We start from the raw sequence: 18,160 nt of genomic DNA on the forward strand, positions 1-18,160 counted from the left end.
AAAAAAAAAAAAAAAAAAAAAAAAAAAAAAAAAAAAAAAAAAAGAGAGAAAAGATAATAAATAATAATAAAAGACTACTATTTACTAATAACTTTTCTTTAGTTCTAATTCTATAAATTAAAAGAAAGAAAAATAAAAGAAAAGAAGAAAAAAAAGAAAATTAAGAGACCTCTTATTTCTCTAAACTAACTAGAGAGAGCTTTACTTAACCTAATAAAAGAAATCAGCTACTACTAAACTAAATTCTATTATATATTATATTCAGTTAGTTAACTCTTTAATAATATTATAAGAGAGAATAGTAATAGCTGTAGACTTATACTTGGGCTCATCCAGGTCATAGTACCCATAGTGAATATTATAATCCTTGAACTTATACCCAGTATAAGCACCTCCCTACCATCTAGGCAGTTAAATAGTCTGTTGAAATTTTATTTGATTATTATACTTATAGTGATATAGTACAACCAAATTATAAGATATAATTAGGAGGCTGTTGATATAAGAGGAGTATCTAGTATATATCTAATAATATTAGTTTTTTATATAGGAATACTAGGTTATCTTATCTAAGTAATAGTAAGAGCATCAGCTCTTATCTTAAATTCATAATAAGGAAAGCACCAAATATGCTACTAATCCTGAGTATAATAAAGTTAAAGCAAAGTCTTATTTCTATATACTAAAAGTTATACAGTAACCCAATACTCAGGATTACTAGTGCGAGTGTTATAGGTGATTGAATAGTATATAGAAATAAAGAGTAAATTATGATTAGAGGCAGAAGTAGAAGTTTAAAAGAGATTATAGTAAATAGAACTAAGAGAATTATTTAATTAATTAGACTTATTAACTCCAGAACCAGGAAGAGAAGGCATTACGCGGTAGAAGAAAGAGATAATAGTAAATTATATAAATAGAAGAGGAGCAAACTGAGGAGAAAGAAAAGATACTTAAAAAAAAAAAAAAAAAAAAAGAGAGCTGACTTGGGGGGGGGATAGTCTTCTTATATAGTACTTTATATATTCTACACAAAGCTAATGACTAAGCCTAACCATATCCCTAGAACCGGTTGTGCAAGCTGCATGAAGAAAGTTCTATTCACTGGAGAACTGTCGGATTCACTAGATTAAGAGGAATCGTACGACAGAGGGAACAATAGTGAATGAAATAAGCCCTGCCCATACTTATACTGTCTACTAACCAGCTATAACACTGCCTGGGAAGGAAACTAAAGCATAGAACTGTTATTCTGAATCTGCACCACTGATCATACGAATGCGAACCACGAAGAGAGATAAGGAAGAAGAGAGGGGCTTCTATTATAGGACTAAGGCCCTGATATAGAGCTCAGCTTCAGGCACTAGTTAGTGCCTGAGGCCTTGTATACTATATACTAAACTAGCGCTAGCTTAGTTCGCACATATCTGAAAGAATTTTATATAAATAGATAAAATAGCTCTCCAGCTATTTCTTCTTATTTAAAGGCATATTTTAATTAGTATAATCTATTCATCCTATAATAATAAGTAATACTTCTATAATCTAGTATAATTTTAAGTAATTTAGCTAGTTACTTCCTCTCCTGATCTATTATATTATATTGGTCTGATGAATTGTATCTGGAGATATACTAGCTAATCAGAATGCCTACCGGGCCCCATCCTAGGTCTGATGAAGGTTCATCAGACCAACCCTTGTGGATTATATACCAGCCAATCAGAATGCCTACCGGGCCCCATCCTAGGTCTGATGAAGGTCCATCAGACCAACCCTTGTGGATTAGAAGTTGTTTGCAGAGATATACGGGCTCACCGCGCACAACACCAAAACTGTGGATGCCGCGAAGGCCTATGGGGGTCGCTAGCAGCGAAGATCATTCACGAATCATAGATGGTTGTTCATTCTACTAAGTAACCGCGTCGAGATATATCGAGGACGGGGCGTCGCCCAAAAAGGAAAGGGTGACACTCCCCGCCGGTCCCAAGGGAGGCGTAGGCGACAGGGAATAATCATAGATGAATACAGAAAAAGCAACAAACGGAAATCAGTCTCAGATTTCGTTTAGGCGGCGGCGAAGGTATTCCGGCAAGGGCCACTCTTGAATCGGCTTGTTGAGAAAAATGGTGTTGTGGCAGCCAAATATCTATATTTCGGTGGCTTCAAGAAACACGCGGCCTTTATTCGTTTAAATAGCGGAAGTTGGGATGTCCTTGTCATTGAGATAACGCTCTAGTGCCGTCGCCGGTGGGCCCCAAGTATAGGCATCGGGGAGCAGGTCATTGTGTTTACACCTATGACGCAGTAGGAATATTCCTCACTATGTTCATCTATCGTTTTTTTCCTGTACTGTACGCCCTGCTTGCGACCGGCGGGGAGTGTCGCCCTTTCCTTTTTGGGAGACGCCCCGTCCTTGATATATCTCGGCGCGGTTAGTTAGTAGATAATAATGAATAACAACTATCTCTGACCAATATTGATTGTCACTAATAGCGACCTCTGAGGGGCTGCCAATAACACCACTTTAAAAGCATCGGGTCTCCAATGCTTCATCCCCTGTAGAATAGGAGAGTGTTCACACAAGGCTAGGTGCGGAATCATGAAGTTCGCTGGAGAAAGAATATCATCTCTGTATATATTGCTGAAAGAAGAAATTAGCTGGATGCCGGCAATGTATCGCAGATGAGTACGCAAACTTAGTAGTCCCCTGTCGAATGCTGTTTCTCGGGGCAGTGGGACTTTGACTACTAGTCATGCGCAGAAAAGCATTGACGTGGCCGGCTATATAACATTAGCATATAATCATATCAAGCAGCATTTCAGCAGCGTAAGCACCAGAAAAATTTGGACTTTACAGCCACTTCCGTCGGGGAACGGTGGCTGCGACGAGGCATGTTGGAGGAGTCTTTTGCAGTTCAGTCGCGATTAAACCAATTTAAGTCCTTTGCTTGCTTGAACCATCACTTCATCCCGTCACCGTGTGTTTCACCACACCATGACAAAGGATAATCTGATGTTTGATGGACCTGGGTATAGAGAGATGGATATAGAGTGTGACTAAGGCCATCTAGACCGATTTCGCAGTACCGATACAACATCAAAGAAGTATCAGACTGGATTAGAAAGTGGAAACGGGGAAGCAACTGGGCCTCGAGAGGAGAGAGGATGTGGAACTGGAAATTGGTATTGGGTGGGAGTGGAAGAGGAACGGGGTAAGTTAATGGTCAGCCTGGGATTTGCTACATTCACAGAAGGCCCAGGTTGGTTATGGTGAAGTTATAGTATCCGTAGTCATTCACAAAGGATAGAATATCGAAGCTATTGATGAAAAGGCTAAGCTAGTTGGAGCTTGTCAAGGTATGCCTCATTTAGGGTAAGTGAATATACTTACTATATTCACTGCAGGGTATTGTAGACTGCCGGGGTCGGACTATTCAATATAGCTATGAAGCCCTCGTCATGAAGGTCTACATATTAGAACTCGGCACTTTCTACGAATAGCGAACCTTACCAACCCACGGCATAGAGGAAAGCGAAGAGGAACAAGGCTCTGAATGCCACTCGCAAACCCATGGACAATCCTGCCCGATTCCGCATCACAGTTGGGGCACGAGCCCTTCTCACGCGCTCAAGGTCCCGCTTAGTGTCCATTCTCCTGCATGGTCTGCACAGACATCTCCGGGTAGGAGTAGGCCGCCCACGGTACCGTCGATCCCTCCGTGGCGTAGATGTAGACGAGCCACCTCCCTGGGCGACCGCAAAGCCCTGGATGTAGAACACGCGTATGATCCCACCAGCGAGACCCTGCGCTCTGCGCCTCTTGACGCCCAGCCCGAACAGGAATTTGATTTTGAACTGGCCACTGTATGTGTCCAGCAATACAATTACCTTCCGGCCGGTTGCGATTAGTCTCTCCATGGACCGGTGGACCATGGAACGGAGGTCTTGCCTCGCGGGGAGCCGCAGAATCCGGACTTCATGACCTCTGTTGTGGATCATCATCACAAACGAAGCGTAAGAGCTCGGAACGTGCTGGACACCGACGATAAGGACGACGGTGGGGAGGTTGTTATTGATAGGCATGATGAGCGACTTGTGGTTTGAATGGTAGACAATAGAGTGGGTCAAGGGTGTAGGAGACCAAGGATGAGGTTACCTGCTTCTCCAAAGATGTTTGGTGGAAGAGTTGATCTTTATACTGAGGGAATGGGCTGACTATCTCTTTGTTTTTGTTCTCACACATATCACTAAGACCACTTCTTAGGGTAATTTTTCATTTTTAGGTCGATTTTAGGTCGATATATCCCGGTAGAGTATTATAGTGGTATAGCCCGCTAAAATCATGTACATCATTGTTGCTATATATCGCTCTTACCTTGTGAGAATGGAACATCTCTTCTGTGTTTTCCTTCGCACTTTCTACGAACTGAGGGCGCTGAAGCCGAACGATGCGCCTACCGTGTGCTTGCAGGCATGTCATACTACTCCCTCACTTGGTGCTGCTGCCACCGACCGTCGAACCTCGCGAGGTTCACACATACTGGACCAGGGTGGGGAATAGGGGCAGGCAGGAGGTGGTGAGTGACCATTGAATGGACCGAATGGTCACCAAACCCGTTCAGAGGTTACTGTACCTATGATAAGCTGCGAGCAATCATACTAAAAAGTACTACTATTGCTTATACTATATCTATGGAGATGCAGAGATCTTACTAGATATCTGTAAGATCATCAAGTGAAGTATGAGAGTAGGACTCGTAGATTAAGAAGTAATATATTCTCAAGGCAGTAAGATACTCAGCTGACGAAATCTACACCTTATCCTCCTTTCGAATCTACAGTGTCAAATGATGAGCCATATACATAGTAGGAAGGCTGACCTTAACTATCACCTTCCGATGATTACTACAGCAAATGATGAAATCCTGGCAGGGGAGTGTATGCCGATTTGTCCGATCTTGTCCCGAATCATATGCGCCTGCCATCCCCGCCTCGCTCTACTTCGTCCTCACCGTCTTTCGGACGAGCCAATCTGCCTCTTTCTTATCTATCCATTTTCATACTTGAGTATACACTTCTAATAATGGTGATGCCCTCGGAACTCTCTGTTCTTTGTCCGCCAAAGCATGTAATTTCCTCACGACAGACAGGCCGAGCGAAGGTGAACGGTGCGTGCCGGTAGGAAAGTCCAGCGCAAGAGATTCAGTCCCCCGTGAAATTTGCAGGGTCTGAAACTCCAGACATGTTGAGAAGAGCCTAGATTCAACCGGAGTCAATGCTTTGCTGCTTTAGTAAACTCGAGATATCCGCAGCTATACCTTGTCGTGATTAGCAGTTCATTACAAGAAGAACAACGCGCACTTGCGGTCGGCCGATGGCTCATACCTGCATTCATGGGCATGGATATGTCCTGTGTCTGGCGAGACTGTATTTCACCCCACTACTCCAGTGAATGAGCAGCCACTTCCAGATGGATGGGCACTGCTCCTCGAGCTCCTATTATCCGGAGCAACAACAGGCTGATCTACGGAGTACCTGAACAAATATCAATACTACGTCCCCCATTCATCCATGAGCAATACCAAAGCCACATTTGGAAAACTCTCCAGATGCTGCTCGTAGAGAAGGCCTGTACCAAAACTCGCTTCAGCCCTGCGGCGTCAGACTTCGGCTACCATAATTACCCGAATGTAACAACATCCGGCTGGGGTTTAACCGCTACACGGGGGTAGCATCACCGCTAATAGCTTGCGGGCTCAATCAGGATCCGGGAACCGGCTCTGTGCTGAGACTCGGCATTCGTAGTCTGCGGTGCAGTCGCTGTGGGCCTATGCAGGTGTAGGCTAGAGTATGATGCGGAGGCTGGAGGGTGGCGTTACAGCGTCTCGGGGCTACTGCCAATCAGCGATGTCGGAGGGTATAGTCAGTCGACGAAGTTGCCAGCTAGGGCGCCACTGAAGTTCTTGTTTGGCCAAGGATGGTGGTAAGGAGAATAGCGCAACGGAAGAGGCTTCGGGTGGGCGTCAGACAAGCCTCAGCGATCGGGTCATGCCGAACACGACAATGCCGCTTTCTATCGCCAGTCTCCGTCGGGAAGAGTCAAAAACCATCTGGCAGACAACAGAAGTAGCTTCAACGACAAGGCATGATGTTTCTCGAACAGGTGCACCCAAAAGATAGTCATCATCGGGCATCCAGAGAATGAACCTGGCGTGAGTCAAGGCCGGGTCTACCCGAGTCTCGGTTAATTGAAGACGAAGAGGGAAAAACTCCGAGCAGAAATCAACCGACTTGATGGGGAAACCCCATTGAAATCCACTCCCCCGGGCGGGTCTGATTCGTTCCCCAAACCACATCCCCGGACCTCCGCATTCCCTGTTGATGATCCTTACTCCTTGAAGAATCCAATGCAAGTCTCGCACCACCTCGTCTTCCCGGCCGTTTTGCCAGGGTGACGCCATGACGTACCGGCCGATTGTAGCACTCCGGGATGGAGATCGCTTCGGCCTGATTGAGCATCATCGGTATTTAAAGCCCAGTCCGGCCCCGAGTCGGCTCTCCGCATCCCCAACCCATCCCGGTGCACTCACTCCTTCTAGTCCGGCGTGGTTTAATGCCATCATGTTTCGTATTACAAACATCTACGGTACCGCCTCTGATCTTATTTTGACCATCCCCAAGCTGACCCGATCTAGTTCTCGCCGCGTTTGGCACCATCGGTGGTGCATTGTTCGGCTTCGATGTCAGGTAGGCTGGCTGCTACCCCGTCGAGGACCCATAACATCCATTGACCCCTGGATAGTTCCATGAGTGCTTGGATTGGGACCGACCAATATCTCGACTATTTCAATTATCCAGACAGTAATCTGCAAGGAGGGGTAAGTTCCTACCGAAACTGAATCTTGTGGCCACACTGACCGCTTGGGAGATTACTGCATCCATGTCCGCTGGTTCTTTCGCCGGTGCACTTGCGGCGGGTTTCCTTTCCGATCGAATTGGCCGTCGGTATTCCCTCCTTGTCGCCTGCTGTATCTGGATTGTCGGAGCCGCCCTACAGTGTTCTGCGCAGAACGTTGCTCATTTGGTTGTTGGTCGGGTGGTCAGTGGACTAGCTGGTAAGCTATCGGATCTCCCCACGGATGCTTTGTGCTCACCATGTTTAGTTGGTATTACTTCCTCGCAGGTTTGCGTCTACCTCGCTGAGCTGGCCCCTGCCCGGATCCGCGGTCGGATCGTGGGTATCCAACAATGGGCGATTGAATGGGGCATGCTTATTATGTATTTGATCAGCTACGGCTGTGGGCAGGGGATTTCCGGCCCTGCTTCTTTCCGCGTCGCTTGGGGCATTCAAGGAATTCCTGCCTTGATTCTGCTTGCCGCTTTGCCTTTCTTCCCGGAGTCGCCCCGATGGTTGGCCAGCAAGGAACGGTGGGAAGAAGCGTTGGATACCTTGGCTGCGATCCACGCCAAGGGCGACCGCGATGATCCCGTGGTCCAGGCGGAGTACGAGGAAGTGCAAGAGGCGGTGCGGGTGGCCCAGGAGGCCAAGGACGTGTCATTCTTGGCTTTGTTTGGCCCGAAAATCTGGAAGCGGACTTTGTGCGGAGTGAGTGCCCAGGTCTGGCAGCAATTGCTCGGAGGCAACGTGGCTATGTACTATGTAGTCTATGTCTTTGACATGGCTGGAATGGTGAGCTCACCCCGGATCTGAAGGAATGCCAAAAAGCTAACGAGAAACAGAGCGGCAACACTACGCTCTATTCGTCCGCCATTCAATATGTGATCTTCCTCGTGACCACCGGCATCATTCTGCCCTTTATTGACCGGATCGGTCGACGGCCGTTATTGATGACGGGGTCCATCCTGTGCATGGCCCTCCACTTTGCTACGGCAGGCATCATGGCCAGCTACGGCCACCACGTCGATTCTGTGGCTGGAAACTCCAACCTGAAGTGGTCGATTACCGGTGCACCGGGCAAAGGTGTCATCGCGTGCTCCTACATCTTCGTCGGTGTCTACGGTCTCACCTGGGTAAGTCATCAGACAAGTCCGCATGCTGGTCCTCATCTCACGATCAATAGGCTCCTGCAGGATGGATCTACGCCTCGGAGGTGTTCCCGCTCAAGTACCGAGCCAAGGGGGTGGGGTTATCGGCAGCAGGCAACTGGATCTTCAACTTCGCGCTGGCCTACTTTGTGTCGCCGGCGTTCACGAACATCCAGTGGAAGACATACATCATCTTTGGGACGTTCTGCACCGTGATGACCGTGCACATTTTCTTCACCTATCCGGAGACTGCGGGTCGCTCTCTGGAGGACATTGATCTGATGTTTGATGCGAATCTGCCGGCTTGGAAGACGTCGCGGCTGCCCGACCGATTTGGCGAGGAGGTTGAGCACCAGCGACACAAGACTGGGGGGGAGGGGGAGAAGGGTGTGGAGACGGCACATGATGAGATGGTCTGAGTGAGTAGGGGTTCTTTTAAAGCAGGCTACTAGATAAGATCAAATATGCCAGTGTCTAGCGCGAATGGAGTCGCCGTTCGATTTGCTGCCGAGATTCTGTCGACACGCCGACAGTTGACGTAATATTATTATAGTAGTTAGAGAGCAGTCAGCTATCCTAGTTCACTCAATCATCGGCATAGTTAGTTCGAACGATTAATCAGATTTCAGCAAAGCTGTAGCTCGACTTGCTGAAACACAAGCCGTGGTAGGTGTGGGAACTAAGTACAAGGTACAGTATCGTGAGAGTAGAGCAGTTGTTTGACTGCCACGCGTCGATTTGTGGAAAATATTTAGCCTAGCGCGTGTGGCTAAGGCTAAACTCTTTCTGGTCACGGGTGTCGAGCAGGTAGGTTGATGCCCTGATGCCTGAGGCAATATTCCGGCAGCTGGAGGTGGCTGAAGACCTGTGATCCCCCCCGCCCCCCCCCCCAACTCGACAATGAGTGCTCTCTTTCTTTTTACTCACAGTACATGTCAACTTGTTCTCCTGGCCAGATACTATGATCTAGGTGGTGTGCTTACTGTCCTGAGAAATATATCTTCGCAGTCAACAACTGCACCCTGAAGAGAGCATTGAGGTATATAACGCTCGACTTCATTGCTCTACTTCACTTAGAGACTGTATGCAGCGAGAGACCCGGATAGTGATCACAATCAATTGTAGTTAGCATTTACTGTCAGAAGGGGCCGGACCCTTCGACTCACCCAGCAAGGATGATGGTGGGGCCGCCTAAAGAAGTCTTTGAACTCAATTAACCTCGCCCGTGATGTCACTGGCTGGTCATCACTGCAAATTTGAGCTGCAATGGCGAACTCGACGAGGTTCTTCATGATACAATCCATACCCAGTATACTCTCGAGTGACATCCTCTTAACCTATCTGAATGGAGTATTGATTTCTTCAAGTCTTCACCCCTTGCAACCACACAAACTGGACCTCAACTGCTCCCACTTTCCCTCCCCCCGCGCAAGTCCCACATGCCCCACATCTCCCACCCTCGATTCATTCTTAATTCAGCCTTGATCTCATCTTCCAACAGCTTAACTCTGTCTGCGTCCAGAGTCACACTATTCTTACACTGAGCTGAGGTAGCCTCTATCTCTGCTACTGAGCTCGTTGCGTCCTTGCACGCGACTCGATATCGGCCGAATCCGGGTGCTGCCCGGAATCTCAGGCAGCATGTCGCCCACCAGCTCCCCGCAGCCGTCCATCAACGGAGAGAGCGAGGATGCACCGGACTCTGACCTCACGCGCACGGAATCCATGCGCTCCGCCGCGGATCGCTTCAGCCCGATCCATGAGCTGGTCTTCGTGCTGGTCGTGTGTATGGCGCAGTTCATGACGCAGGCCGCGCTGGGCGCCTGTCTGGCCCCGCTGGCCATCATCGGCGACGGGCTCAACATTTCCCAGCCGGGGATCCTCAGCTGGCTGATCGCGGGCTACTCCCTCACCGTCGGCACCTTCATCCTGTTCTTTGGTCGACTTGGTGACCTCTTCGGCTACCGACTCATGTTCATCATCGGGTTTCTCTGGTTCGCGCTCTGGTCGATGGTCGCCGGGGTCAGCGTCTACTCCAACTACATCCTCTTCATCTTCGCGCGAACCCTGCAAGGGCTGGGGCCCGCCATGCTGCTCCCCAACGGGCTGGCCATTCTCGGGGCGACCTACCGCCCCGGCCGGAAGAAGCACATGGTCTTCTCGCTCTTCGGCGCGATGGCGCCCAACGGCAGTGTGATTGCCGCCATCATCGCCGCGGTCTTCGCGCAGCTCGCCTGGTGGCCCTGGATCTGGTGGTCGATGGCGCTCTGGTGCTTCCTCCTCGCCATTCTGGGCATCTACGCCATCCCGCCCACCCCCACCCCCGCGCGCATCCGCACCCTCTCCGCGCGCGAGCTCTGCTCCGAGATGGACCTCCTGGGCGCTACCCTCGGCATCACGGGCCTCGTGCTGGTGAACATCGCCTGGAACCAAGCCCCAGTGGTCGGCTGGTCGCAACCCTACGTCTACAGCCTGCTCCTCGTCGGCCTGCTCATCCTCGCGGGCTTCCTCACCTGGGAAACTCGCTTCGCCCGTCACCCGCTCATTCCCTTCCATGCCCTCACCCCCGACGTCTCCTTCATCCTCGCCTGCGTGGCCTGCGGGTGGGCCAGCTTTGGCATCTGGATTTACTATTTCTGGCGCTTTCTGGAGGACATTCGGGGGATCTCCCCGATCGTGGCCTCCGTGCAGTTCCTCCCCCCCGCGATCACCGGGATTATCGCCGCCTTCTCCACGGGCCATCTGCTGAGCAAACTCCACCCCGGCTGGATTATGGTTATCGCCATGGCGGCGTTCACGCTGGGCAATGTCCTCTCGGCAATCACCCCGGTGCACCAGACCTACTGGGCGCTGTCCTTTGTGACGCTGCTGATCATCCCCTTCGGGATGGATATGTCCTTCCCCGCGGCGACGGTGGTCTTGAGTGATGCAGTCGGCAAAGAGCACCAGGGGGTGGCGGCCTCCTTGGTGTGCACGATTGTGAACTACAGTATCTCGTTGGGACTGGGGTTTGCGGGCACGGTCGAGGTGCATGTGAACCACGGGGCGGAGACCTTCCATGATACGTTGGTCGGGTACCGGGGGGCGTTTTACATGGGGATTGGGTTGGGGGGATTGGGCTTGGTGACGAGTTTGGTTTATGTGGTACATGCGGTGGGGAGGGGGAAGCAGCGGGAGAGAAGGGAGGTGAAGGAGGGGACAGGGGATGCGTAGTATGGTTTGTTTCTATTTGGTGGATTAGAGGGTTATAGAGCATGGATTCAATACGAACCCAACATAGTAGTTACAGAAATCCCCCTCCTGCCCACGAACCAATTACAGATCATAAGTATGCGCCTGCACATTGATCGTCTCCACGGTGAAAGTCTTCGAATCCGACGTCTTCAGCCCTGTGGAGCTAACCTCGTTGGTCGCCAGGGTGCCGGCGAAGGTGCTGTCCGCGGCGTTGAGGATGATGGTTGTGTCGAGGTATTCTGCTTGCGTTAGCTTGGGACATAAAATTGAAGATTGGAGTAGAAGTAAGGGGGGTGTTGCATGGTTCTATCAATCAATTGAAGGATAGCATGGAAAGTGCATCATTCACCCATGAAGGTACGGTACAGCTGGAAAGAAATAAGGCAAGGCAAAGCAAACTTACGGTGCGCGCGCGCAGTGCTCTTGCAAGCATTGTCCTGGCACTCAACAGCCGTACCCCAGCCCTGAGCTTGACCGGAGCCTGTAGGTTGCAGTACATTAGTGCTTGTCTCTCCAGAAAAAAAAAAAAAAAAAAAAAAAAAAAAAAAAAAGGGGACGGGCGTACTGGTCGAAAGAGTCGAGACGACTTTGCCGTTCAGCGAGACGGTCTGGTCGTACTTGGCGGTGGAGTCGTTGTATTTGTCTGGTTCACTCTTCTTAGCCCTGTATCTAGTGAGTAAAGGGGAAGGATGGAGTAGTACGTACATTGCATAGTCACCTTGTCGCCCGCGTTAGCGGGGACCTGTGTTCCACCGAGCTGGGTGTCTGTCCGTTTTTTTAGTATGGCTTATCATATGACAAGGGAGCGAGGGACTTACCCTCGAGGGTACTGGCCCAGATACACCACTGGCCGGATGTACCGCCACAGTTACTGCACAATGCACATTTTAGCAAGACTTTCCAGGTGAGTCCCGGGGGGGATAATCAACTCACGCATTAGGATCGGAAAACGATACCGCAAGCGCCTGGATCAGGTCGCCACCGCTGGTGCCCATGCCAGGCCACAGCGCAAGACGGTCAGCCACGGGGCTGGGAACCTCTGGAAGCACGAGGGTCGTGGTGGCCTCGCGGATCCAGCTTTGCGTAGGGCCCAAACTGAAGTAGGGACCGAAGCCCACGGTCGACTGGGCGTGGGCCAGGCCGAGAACGGCGAGGGCGGCGAGGGCTTCAAGACGGGGCATTGGGAATGTACAGTATGATGAGGAAGCGAGGGGGTACGAGATAGTGAGTTCGAATGGAGAGAGGAGCTGCCGTGGCTTTTTGTGTACGTCGCGGGACAGCCCGGGGGGGAGGTCATATTCATCACGGAGGTGTATCCAGAAAGGCTGTTCGGGATGAATTTGTTTCGTGTTTGTACCAAAGCAGTGCAGAGGATGTTTCAGAGCAAGACCTGCGCCTTACCAGAACCCAGAACACGGCATGTTTTGATGTTAGGGACCGGGAATTGTGGTCTGAGCAACGCTTTAGTGTCACTCCGATACCAAATGCTCCACCCCCGTTTCAAGCTGCCCCTGAGCCGTGAATCACTGCCACTTTGAGCAGGCTGAAGCAATCATGTAAATGGCTGAAAGTATGAGGAACGCAGGAAGAAAGATCGGACAATTGCTCCATGTGAGGTAGAGTGAGGCTAAGTCGCGAATGCTGCGGTTCATAGTATATTATATGTATGTGGTGGAGTAAGGCGAAAGCTTGGCCAGACAAGCCTAACGACCCATAACTACTGTATGACCCTGAGCCCTGAGTATATTATTTATCATAATTGAGCCTAAGTTACCATGTTCATTCAATATGCACCGAAAACACACGCCACGGAAATGGAGTAGTGCAGGCCGATGCCCTTGGGCGATGATCTTCTTGGGGAGCTCGATCCCGACAAGCACCAGAGTTGCCGTAGTGAATCAGCCAAGCCCAGCAGTTCATCCTGCGCAATCTGGCGAAGAGATGCTGTGGGTTGTAATTAGATTAGTTAGAGGTGGTCAATGCTTAATTATCAAATGGACTGAGAGTGGTGGAGATTATGTGATAAGATGCTTTCTCTTGTGGTCCTGCAAGGCCCAGCGTTTTTCCGTGCGTCTAATGCCCTCCAGGCTTTTTTTTTCCCCCTTTGTCTCTTCTCAATCTCCACCTTCTTTTTTCTCGATTTCTGCACCAGGCAAGAGTACCTTCTCAGTGATCGACAGCACAACTTGAGCAGTGGATTGTTGAACCAGGGGATCAATCAAGCATTCGACTCGAAGTGGATCTGGGGAAAATCCGGGGATGAAATGCTACGGCCGGATTCAGCCGGCTGTTGACGCCGCCGGGACCCCGGATTGGGAGCGAGGCTTGGGCAGAAGGCCCAGCCTGCTCCATCCATGCCTCATGCTGCAACCATATTCAATCCATTTCACTCGATTAGTGAGAGACTATCTTCGGGTGCATTGAGGGCAGCAAGAACCACTATTCGCTAACCCGACCACTGCACAAGAAGAGGCAGTCAATTGAGTTGCTACGGCAAGGGGGGTAGCCTCACAGACACTAGTAACAGTATTGGCTTCTACGTGTCACAGTGGCGCTCAGAAGTGCAGGTGCAGTACAGAACGAAGAGTTAAGTACAGGAACGGAATTCATGGATCACTAACCACTTGGGACATATGTCCTAGCCACTGACCATGATTATGATGACCACGTCGGAGTGGTATGCTCGACCGGTGTATTGTGGGTAATGGGATGAGGTACGACCCGGCATTCATGACAGCTTTTACGCCTTGCTTCTTATCCTCTACCCTGTGAGTTGGAGGTAAACCCCTCTGACAGACACCTTCATCACTGGCTGTCCACATCCAACCCCACCGATCGTATCAGTCCGGACTTTACATACCGTCACTCGTGCTACTCTAAGCGCCACATCGGAGTCCGGATGAGGACCGAGAGCGAGGAGATCTCTTGGGCGTCTTAGTCCCTGAGGTAAGCATATCCCCTAATCTCATCAGCCCTGATGGCCTTCTTCTCGGAGGAATTGGGAGAGAGATTCCTGCGATTGAACATTGACATAGGCAGGAGCTACTATTGGTTCCTTCAAAGGACACATCAGTTCATACACGAGACGATGAGTATCAGGGTGAATGTGGGGTGCATGGCAAAAGTCTACTCGGGCCCGACTGTATGAGACAACAACCTCAGGTTGGCACATCCGATCATCAAATAGCGCAGGCGAGTGTCGAACTGTGAGCCTGGTAGCGAAAATTTGAGGAGTCGAGCTGATTTCAAGGATTGTCAGGGTTAGCTTCCGTGGCGAGAGTGGCAGACGAGTGCTGACCGGACCAAGTACGCAAATCCTTCTCCAATCCTACAACAGGGTGATGAGATTCCTTCCCTCTTATCTTGACCCAAATTTAAGCAGGTTCGAAAGCTATTGTCAAAGACAATCGGAAATGCGACCGTAGGAACTTGGATAACTACCGATACGGAGTACCTCGTAGCACTCACTCACCTGTCGCCACGTGAAGCACCATCGAAGCAGGGGATACCAATTAAATAGCAATGGATCTCTGCCACAACCTCATTAAGATCAGTACAGACTGGACTTGTGCTTCACATGCATAACAAAGGGGATAAGACAAGCAATCAAGCCTTTTGTCTCCTTAATCCAACATGTCTCCGGCGATAGCCGGTAGTGTTTATCCGACCTAACGCCATCAGCGATAGATGTTATCGCGCCAATCAAATACTGATCTACTGCAGTGAGTGCTGCAATTGGTCTAGCAGGGCCGCTAGCTGCATCTCGCCCGGACGATAGTCGCAGTCCCAGTGCCTTAGACTCGCCCGGTCAGACTGAGCATGACGTTTGAATCTACTCCCGTAGTAAGCGCTGAATACAGGATCCTCTCCTTACCCGCGCCGGCCCCTTCTGAGGCTGTTGATTCGCGTCAGTAGGGAATAGACTATGCTGTACTCCGCATTGCCGACCTGCTCACTCGGAGATAAGAGATTTTGCTCTTGGAGCTTTGGATGGGTTTTCTTGGGTGCAATTGCTTGGGTGGCATTTGCAGGGCTCCGCCTGTTGTTGGCCTCGACCGACCCCGTTCCATTCCTCGCCTGCAAGGGATCAACTGCGCGCCACCCCAGACGATACTGTACTAGCTGCCCACCACGCGAGCACAACGTGAGCTTGCTTCCTTTGACGGCTGAACTGGCCGCTTCCGGGCGCACAGCCGGGCCGGGCGTGAGGGTCATCTGTCCAACCTGGAGCCGATGTAACATTCCCCGGACGAAACAGCATGGCGACACGAGACGGTCTCATGTGGAGCCGATAACAGCTGCCTCCTGATTGTTCGGTGGCCAAGCCTGACATTAAATGAGTGGCACAGGCCTTACGCCTCCGATAGCGTGCGAGGTCTTCTTATTGGTGAACGTGCAGTGGTTATCAGCGCTACTTCAGCATCATCCCTCCCCTGTCTTCCAGAAGGGTTCGTCGGTCTTGCTCGCAGCGGACAGGCCGAAGGAAGCGAGCTGCGACACAGGCAATCAGACCCGACTGGAGGACGCGATAAGGCTTTCTGCCTGGTAATGCAAATCCTGATAACGAATCCAGGAAGTGGGCTGAGGGACTAGGCTTATCTGTCGGACGTACCTTGCTCTGCCCCTACCTCACCAGATCACTCGGGGCCGGAGGTGCAGGCGGACTGGTGGTTGCACGACATTGGCAGGCAGGGAGTCGTATAATAGCGCAGTTCCCCACTCAAAAGAACGTGGTGTTCCTTCGTCTGCTTGGTTGTTCTCTTCTCTCCTACCTATCTCTCAGTGGTCATTCACCATGGACGCCCACGGTAGCGCACCTGCCTACGAAACCTCCAGTTCGAAGGAGAAGCACCTCGAGCCTCAAGGCGGATGGACATCTTCTGATCTCGACCATGGCGCCGAAACCGATCTGCACCGCTCGTTGTCGACGCGGCATTTGACCATGATTGCCCTCGGCTCCTCCATTGGAATGGGACTGTGGCTGGGGAGCGGCACATCTCTGAGCGACGCCGGACCTGCATCGTTGTTTCTGGGGTACATCTTGAGTGGATCGGTCATCTGGGCCGTCAGTCACTCGATTGGCGAGATGGCGGTCATGTATCCTTTGCCTTCGGCCTTCACGCAGTGGACTTCGATCTTCATTGATAAGTCGATGGCTTTTTCCCTCGGCTGGGCCTACTGGTTCTCCTACTGGATTACTATCGCCAACGAACTGCAGGTATGCTTACTGCATGGGTCATACGATCATCACTGACGGCGAGTGGACAGGGAGTCGTGACGGTGCTGAGCTTCTGGACGACCGCTGTGCCTACTGCCGCCTGGATTAGCATTTTCTGGGTGGTTATCGTCTTGATCAACGTTGTGGCAGTCAAATTCTTCGGCGAGGTTGAGGTCGCTGCCTCGACCATCAAGTTCGGCTGGATCTTTGTGGTGATCATCTCGTGTATTGGTACGTCGGTTGCGAGTCGTCATGGTGGTGAATGCATCAGCGGCTGACATCCTTCTAGTGATCTCTGCTGGTGGAGCTCCGGCAGAGGGACCGATCGGCTTTCGGTATTGGAATGAAGACGCCTTCATCAACGGGTTCAAGGGCTTTCTGTCCGTGATGCCGACCTGCATTTTCGCCATGTCCGGCTCGGAAAACGCGGCGTTGGTGGCCGCTGAGACCGATAATCCCCGCAAGGCCGTTCCTCGCGCCGTCGGGTCCATCTGGATCCGCTTGAGTTTATTCTACGTCCTGGGCAGTCTGATGATTACAATTACCGTCTCTCCGATGGACCCCAATCTGTTCGGTGGCAGCGGAGTCAACGCCTCCCCATTTGTTATCGCCTACCGCAACGCGGGTCTAGCCCCGTTGGCGCATATTATGAACGCCGTCATTTTCATTTCTGTGCTGTCCACGGGGAGTATCTCGGGGTACGCTGGCTCCCGCACTCTGATGGGCTTGACACACCTGAACATGGCCCCTAAGGTTAGTCGTCCTTCCCCCACTTCCAATACCTCCTTTGTGCAAGATCAACCACTGACACAACTCATCTGCTTCCTTAGATCTTTGGCAAAGCCGACAAACAAGGCCGTCCCCTCGCCGGTCTCTTCGTCACCCTCCTCATTGGTGGCGGCCTCTCCTACCTCAACGTCTCCAACTCCGGCGCCACCGTCTTCACCTGGTTCTCGAACCTGACCTCCCTCTTCACGTTGTTCGGATGGGGCACGATCTGTCTCTCGAATTTGCGCATGCGCTACGCCTGGAAAGTGCAGGGGCGCTCGGTCGAGGATCTGCCCTGGCGCTCCTGGGCGTATCCGTATGGCGCGATCTGGGGTCTGTTCTGGTGTGTGATTCTGATCATCGCGGAGTTTTATTTGAGTCTGTGGCCGCTGGGCGGCAGTCCCAACGCGAAGGACTTCTTCGCGAATTATGTTTCCGTGGTGGCGATTGTGGTCTTGTATATTGGGGCGCGGTGTTATTATCGGGGGCCGTGGTGGGTGGATGCCCGGACTATTGATTTGGATGCCCAGAGGCGATTTTACGTCGATGCGCATGATGTGGAGACCAGGCCGGAGCGGAAGGGGCCATTGGGGCTGGTGAGGAAGGCGGCGGATATGGTTTTCGATTGATCGAATCGTCGGGGTGGTTGGGGGTTGTGTACCTAGTATTTTAGTACCTAGTATTTACTTCGTGGGGTCTGGGTCTGTTGTAATCATAGAATAAATTGGGGGTTATTGTTGACCCTATATCCAGGAAGTGTTGTGTATTCATCTCTGTGAGGAGGGGGACTCCAAACAGGATCAGCATAGTGTAGAAACCGTGGACTTGAAACCTGGATCTTTCCTGGTCTCTGGTCTTAAGTATGTAATTCGATGCCCTTTTCATGCCTCTATG

At 51.0% G+C, this 18,160-nt stretch overlaps 5 protein-coding genes across 5 annotated transcripts; 3 read left to right on the plus strand and 2 right to left on the minus strand.

Moving 5' to 3' along the window:
* Positions 1–3,507: 3,507 nt before the first annotated feature.
* BP01DRAFT_380856 (uncharacterized protein) lies at positions 3,508–4,083 on the minus strand (the record flags this gene model as incomplete). The annotated part of the gene is made up of 1 exon (XM_025577252.1): positions 3,508–4,083. The coding sequence occupies one exon, from the start codon at positions 4,081–4,083 to the stop codon at positions 3,508–3,510; it is 576 nt and encodes a 191-aa protein (XP_025433001.1).
* Positions 4,084–6,621: 2,538 nt separating this feature from the next.
* On the plus strand, positions 6,622–8,465 carry BP01DRAFT_336452 (sugar porter family MFS transporter; the record flags this gene model as incomplete). Its single annotated transcript, XM_025573243.1, has 7 exons — positions 6,622–6,646; positions 6,696–6,747; positions 6,803–6,878; positions 6,929–7,115; positions 7,164–7,690; positions 7,714–8,031; positions 8,082–8,465. The coding sequence occupies 7 exons, from the start codon at positions 6,622–6,624 to the stop codon at positions 8,463–8,465; spliced, it is 1,569 nt and encodes a 522-aa protein (XP_025433002.1).
* A 1,222-nt stretch (positions 8,466–9,687) lies between these two features.
* On the plus strand, positions 9,688–11,259 carry BP01DRAFT_336455 (MFS transporter; the record flags this gene model as incomplete). The annotated part of the gene is made up of 1 exon (XM_025573244.1): positions 9,688–11,259. One exon carries the CDS (start codon positions 9,688–9,690, stop codon positions 11,257–11,259), a length of 1,572 nt encoding a protein of 523 aa, XP_025433003.1.
* A 102-nt stretch (positions 11,260–11,361) lies between these two features.
* Positions 11,362–12,461, minus strand: BP01DRAFT_380859 (uncharacterized protein; the record flags this gene model as incomplete). The annotated part of the gene is made up of 6 exons (XM_025577253.1): positions 11,362–11,519; positions 11,684–11,761; positions 11,846–11,923; positions 11,986–12,045; positions 12,099–12,151; positions 12,214–12,461. The coding sequence occupies 6 exons, from the start codon at positions 12,459–12,461 to the stop codon at positions 11,362–11,364; spliced, it is 675 nt and encodes a 224-aa protein (XP_025433004.1).
* A 3,206-nt stretch (positions 12,462–15,667) lies between these two features.
* On the plus strand, positions 15,668–17,991 carry BP01DRAFT_414489 (putative amino acid transporter). Its single transcript, XM_025579060.1, has 4 exons — positions 15,668–16,498; positions 16,549–16,729; positions 16,788–17,251; positions 17,329–17,991. Exons 1-4 carry the CDS (start codon positions 16,076–16,078, stop codon positions 17,893–17,895), a joined length of 1,635 nt encoding a protein of 544 aa, XP_025433005.1. The 5' UTR covers positions 15,668–16,075; the 3' UTR covers positions 17,896–17,991.
* The last annotated feature ends 169 nt before the right edge of the window (positions 17,992–18,160 follow it).

Source organism: Aspergillus saccharolyticus, assembly GCF_003184585.1.
Source record: "Aspergillus saccharolyticus JOP 1030-1 unplaced genomic scaffold BP01scaffold_8, whole genome shotgun sequence".
NCBI lineage: Eukaryota > Fungi > Ascomycota > Eurotiomycetes > Eurotiales > Aspergillaceae > Aspergillus > Aspergillus saccharolyticus.

Excerpts from the sequence above, each read along its gene's own strand:
- BP01DRAFT_414489 (XM_025579060.1), top strand. The coding sequence starts at position 16,076 with ATGGACGCCCACGGTAGCGCACCTGCCTACGAAACCTCCAGTTCGAAG. Across the intron at positions 16,499-16,548 it reads CTATCGCCAACGAACTGCAG|GGAGTCGTGACGGTGCTGAG; the intron begins GTATGCTTACTG and ends GCGAGTGGACAG. Across the intron at positions 16,730-16,787 it reads GGTGATCATCTCGTGTATTG|TGATCTCTGCTGGTGGAGCT; the intron begins GTACGTCGGTTG and ends ACATCCTTCTAG.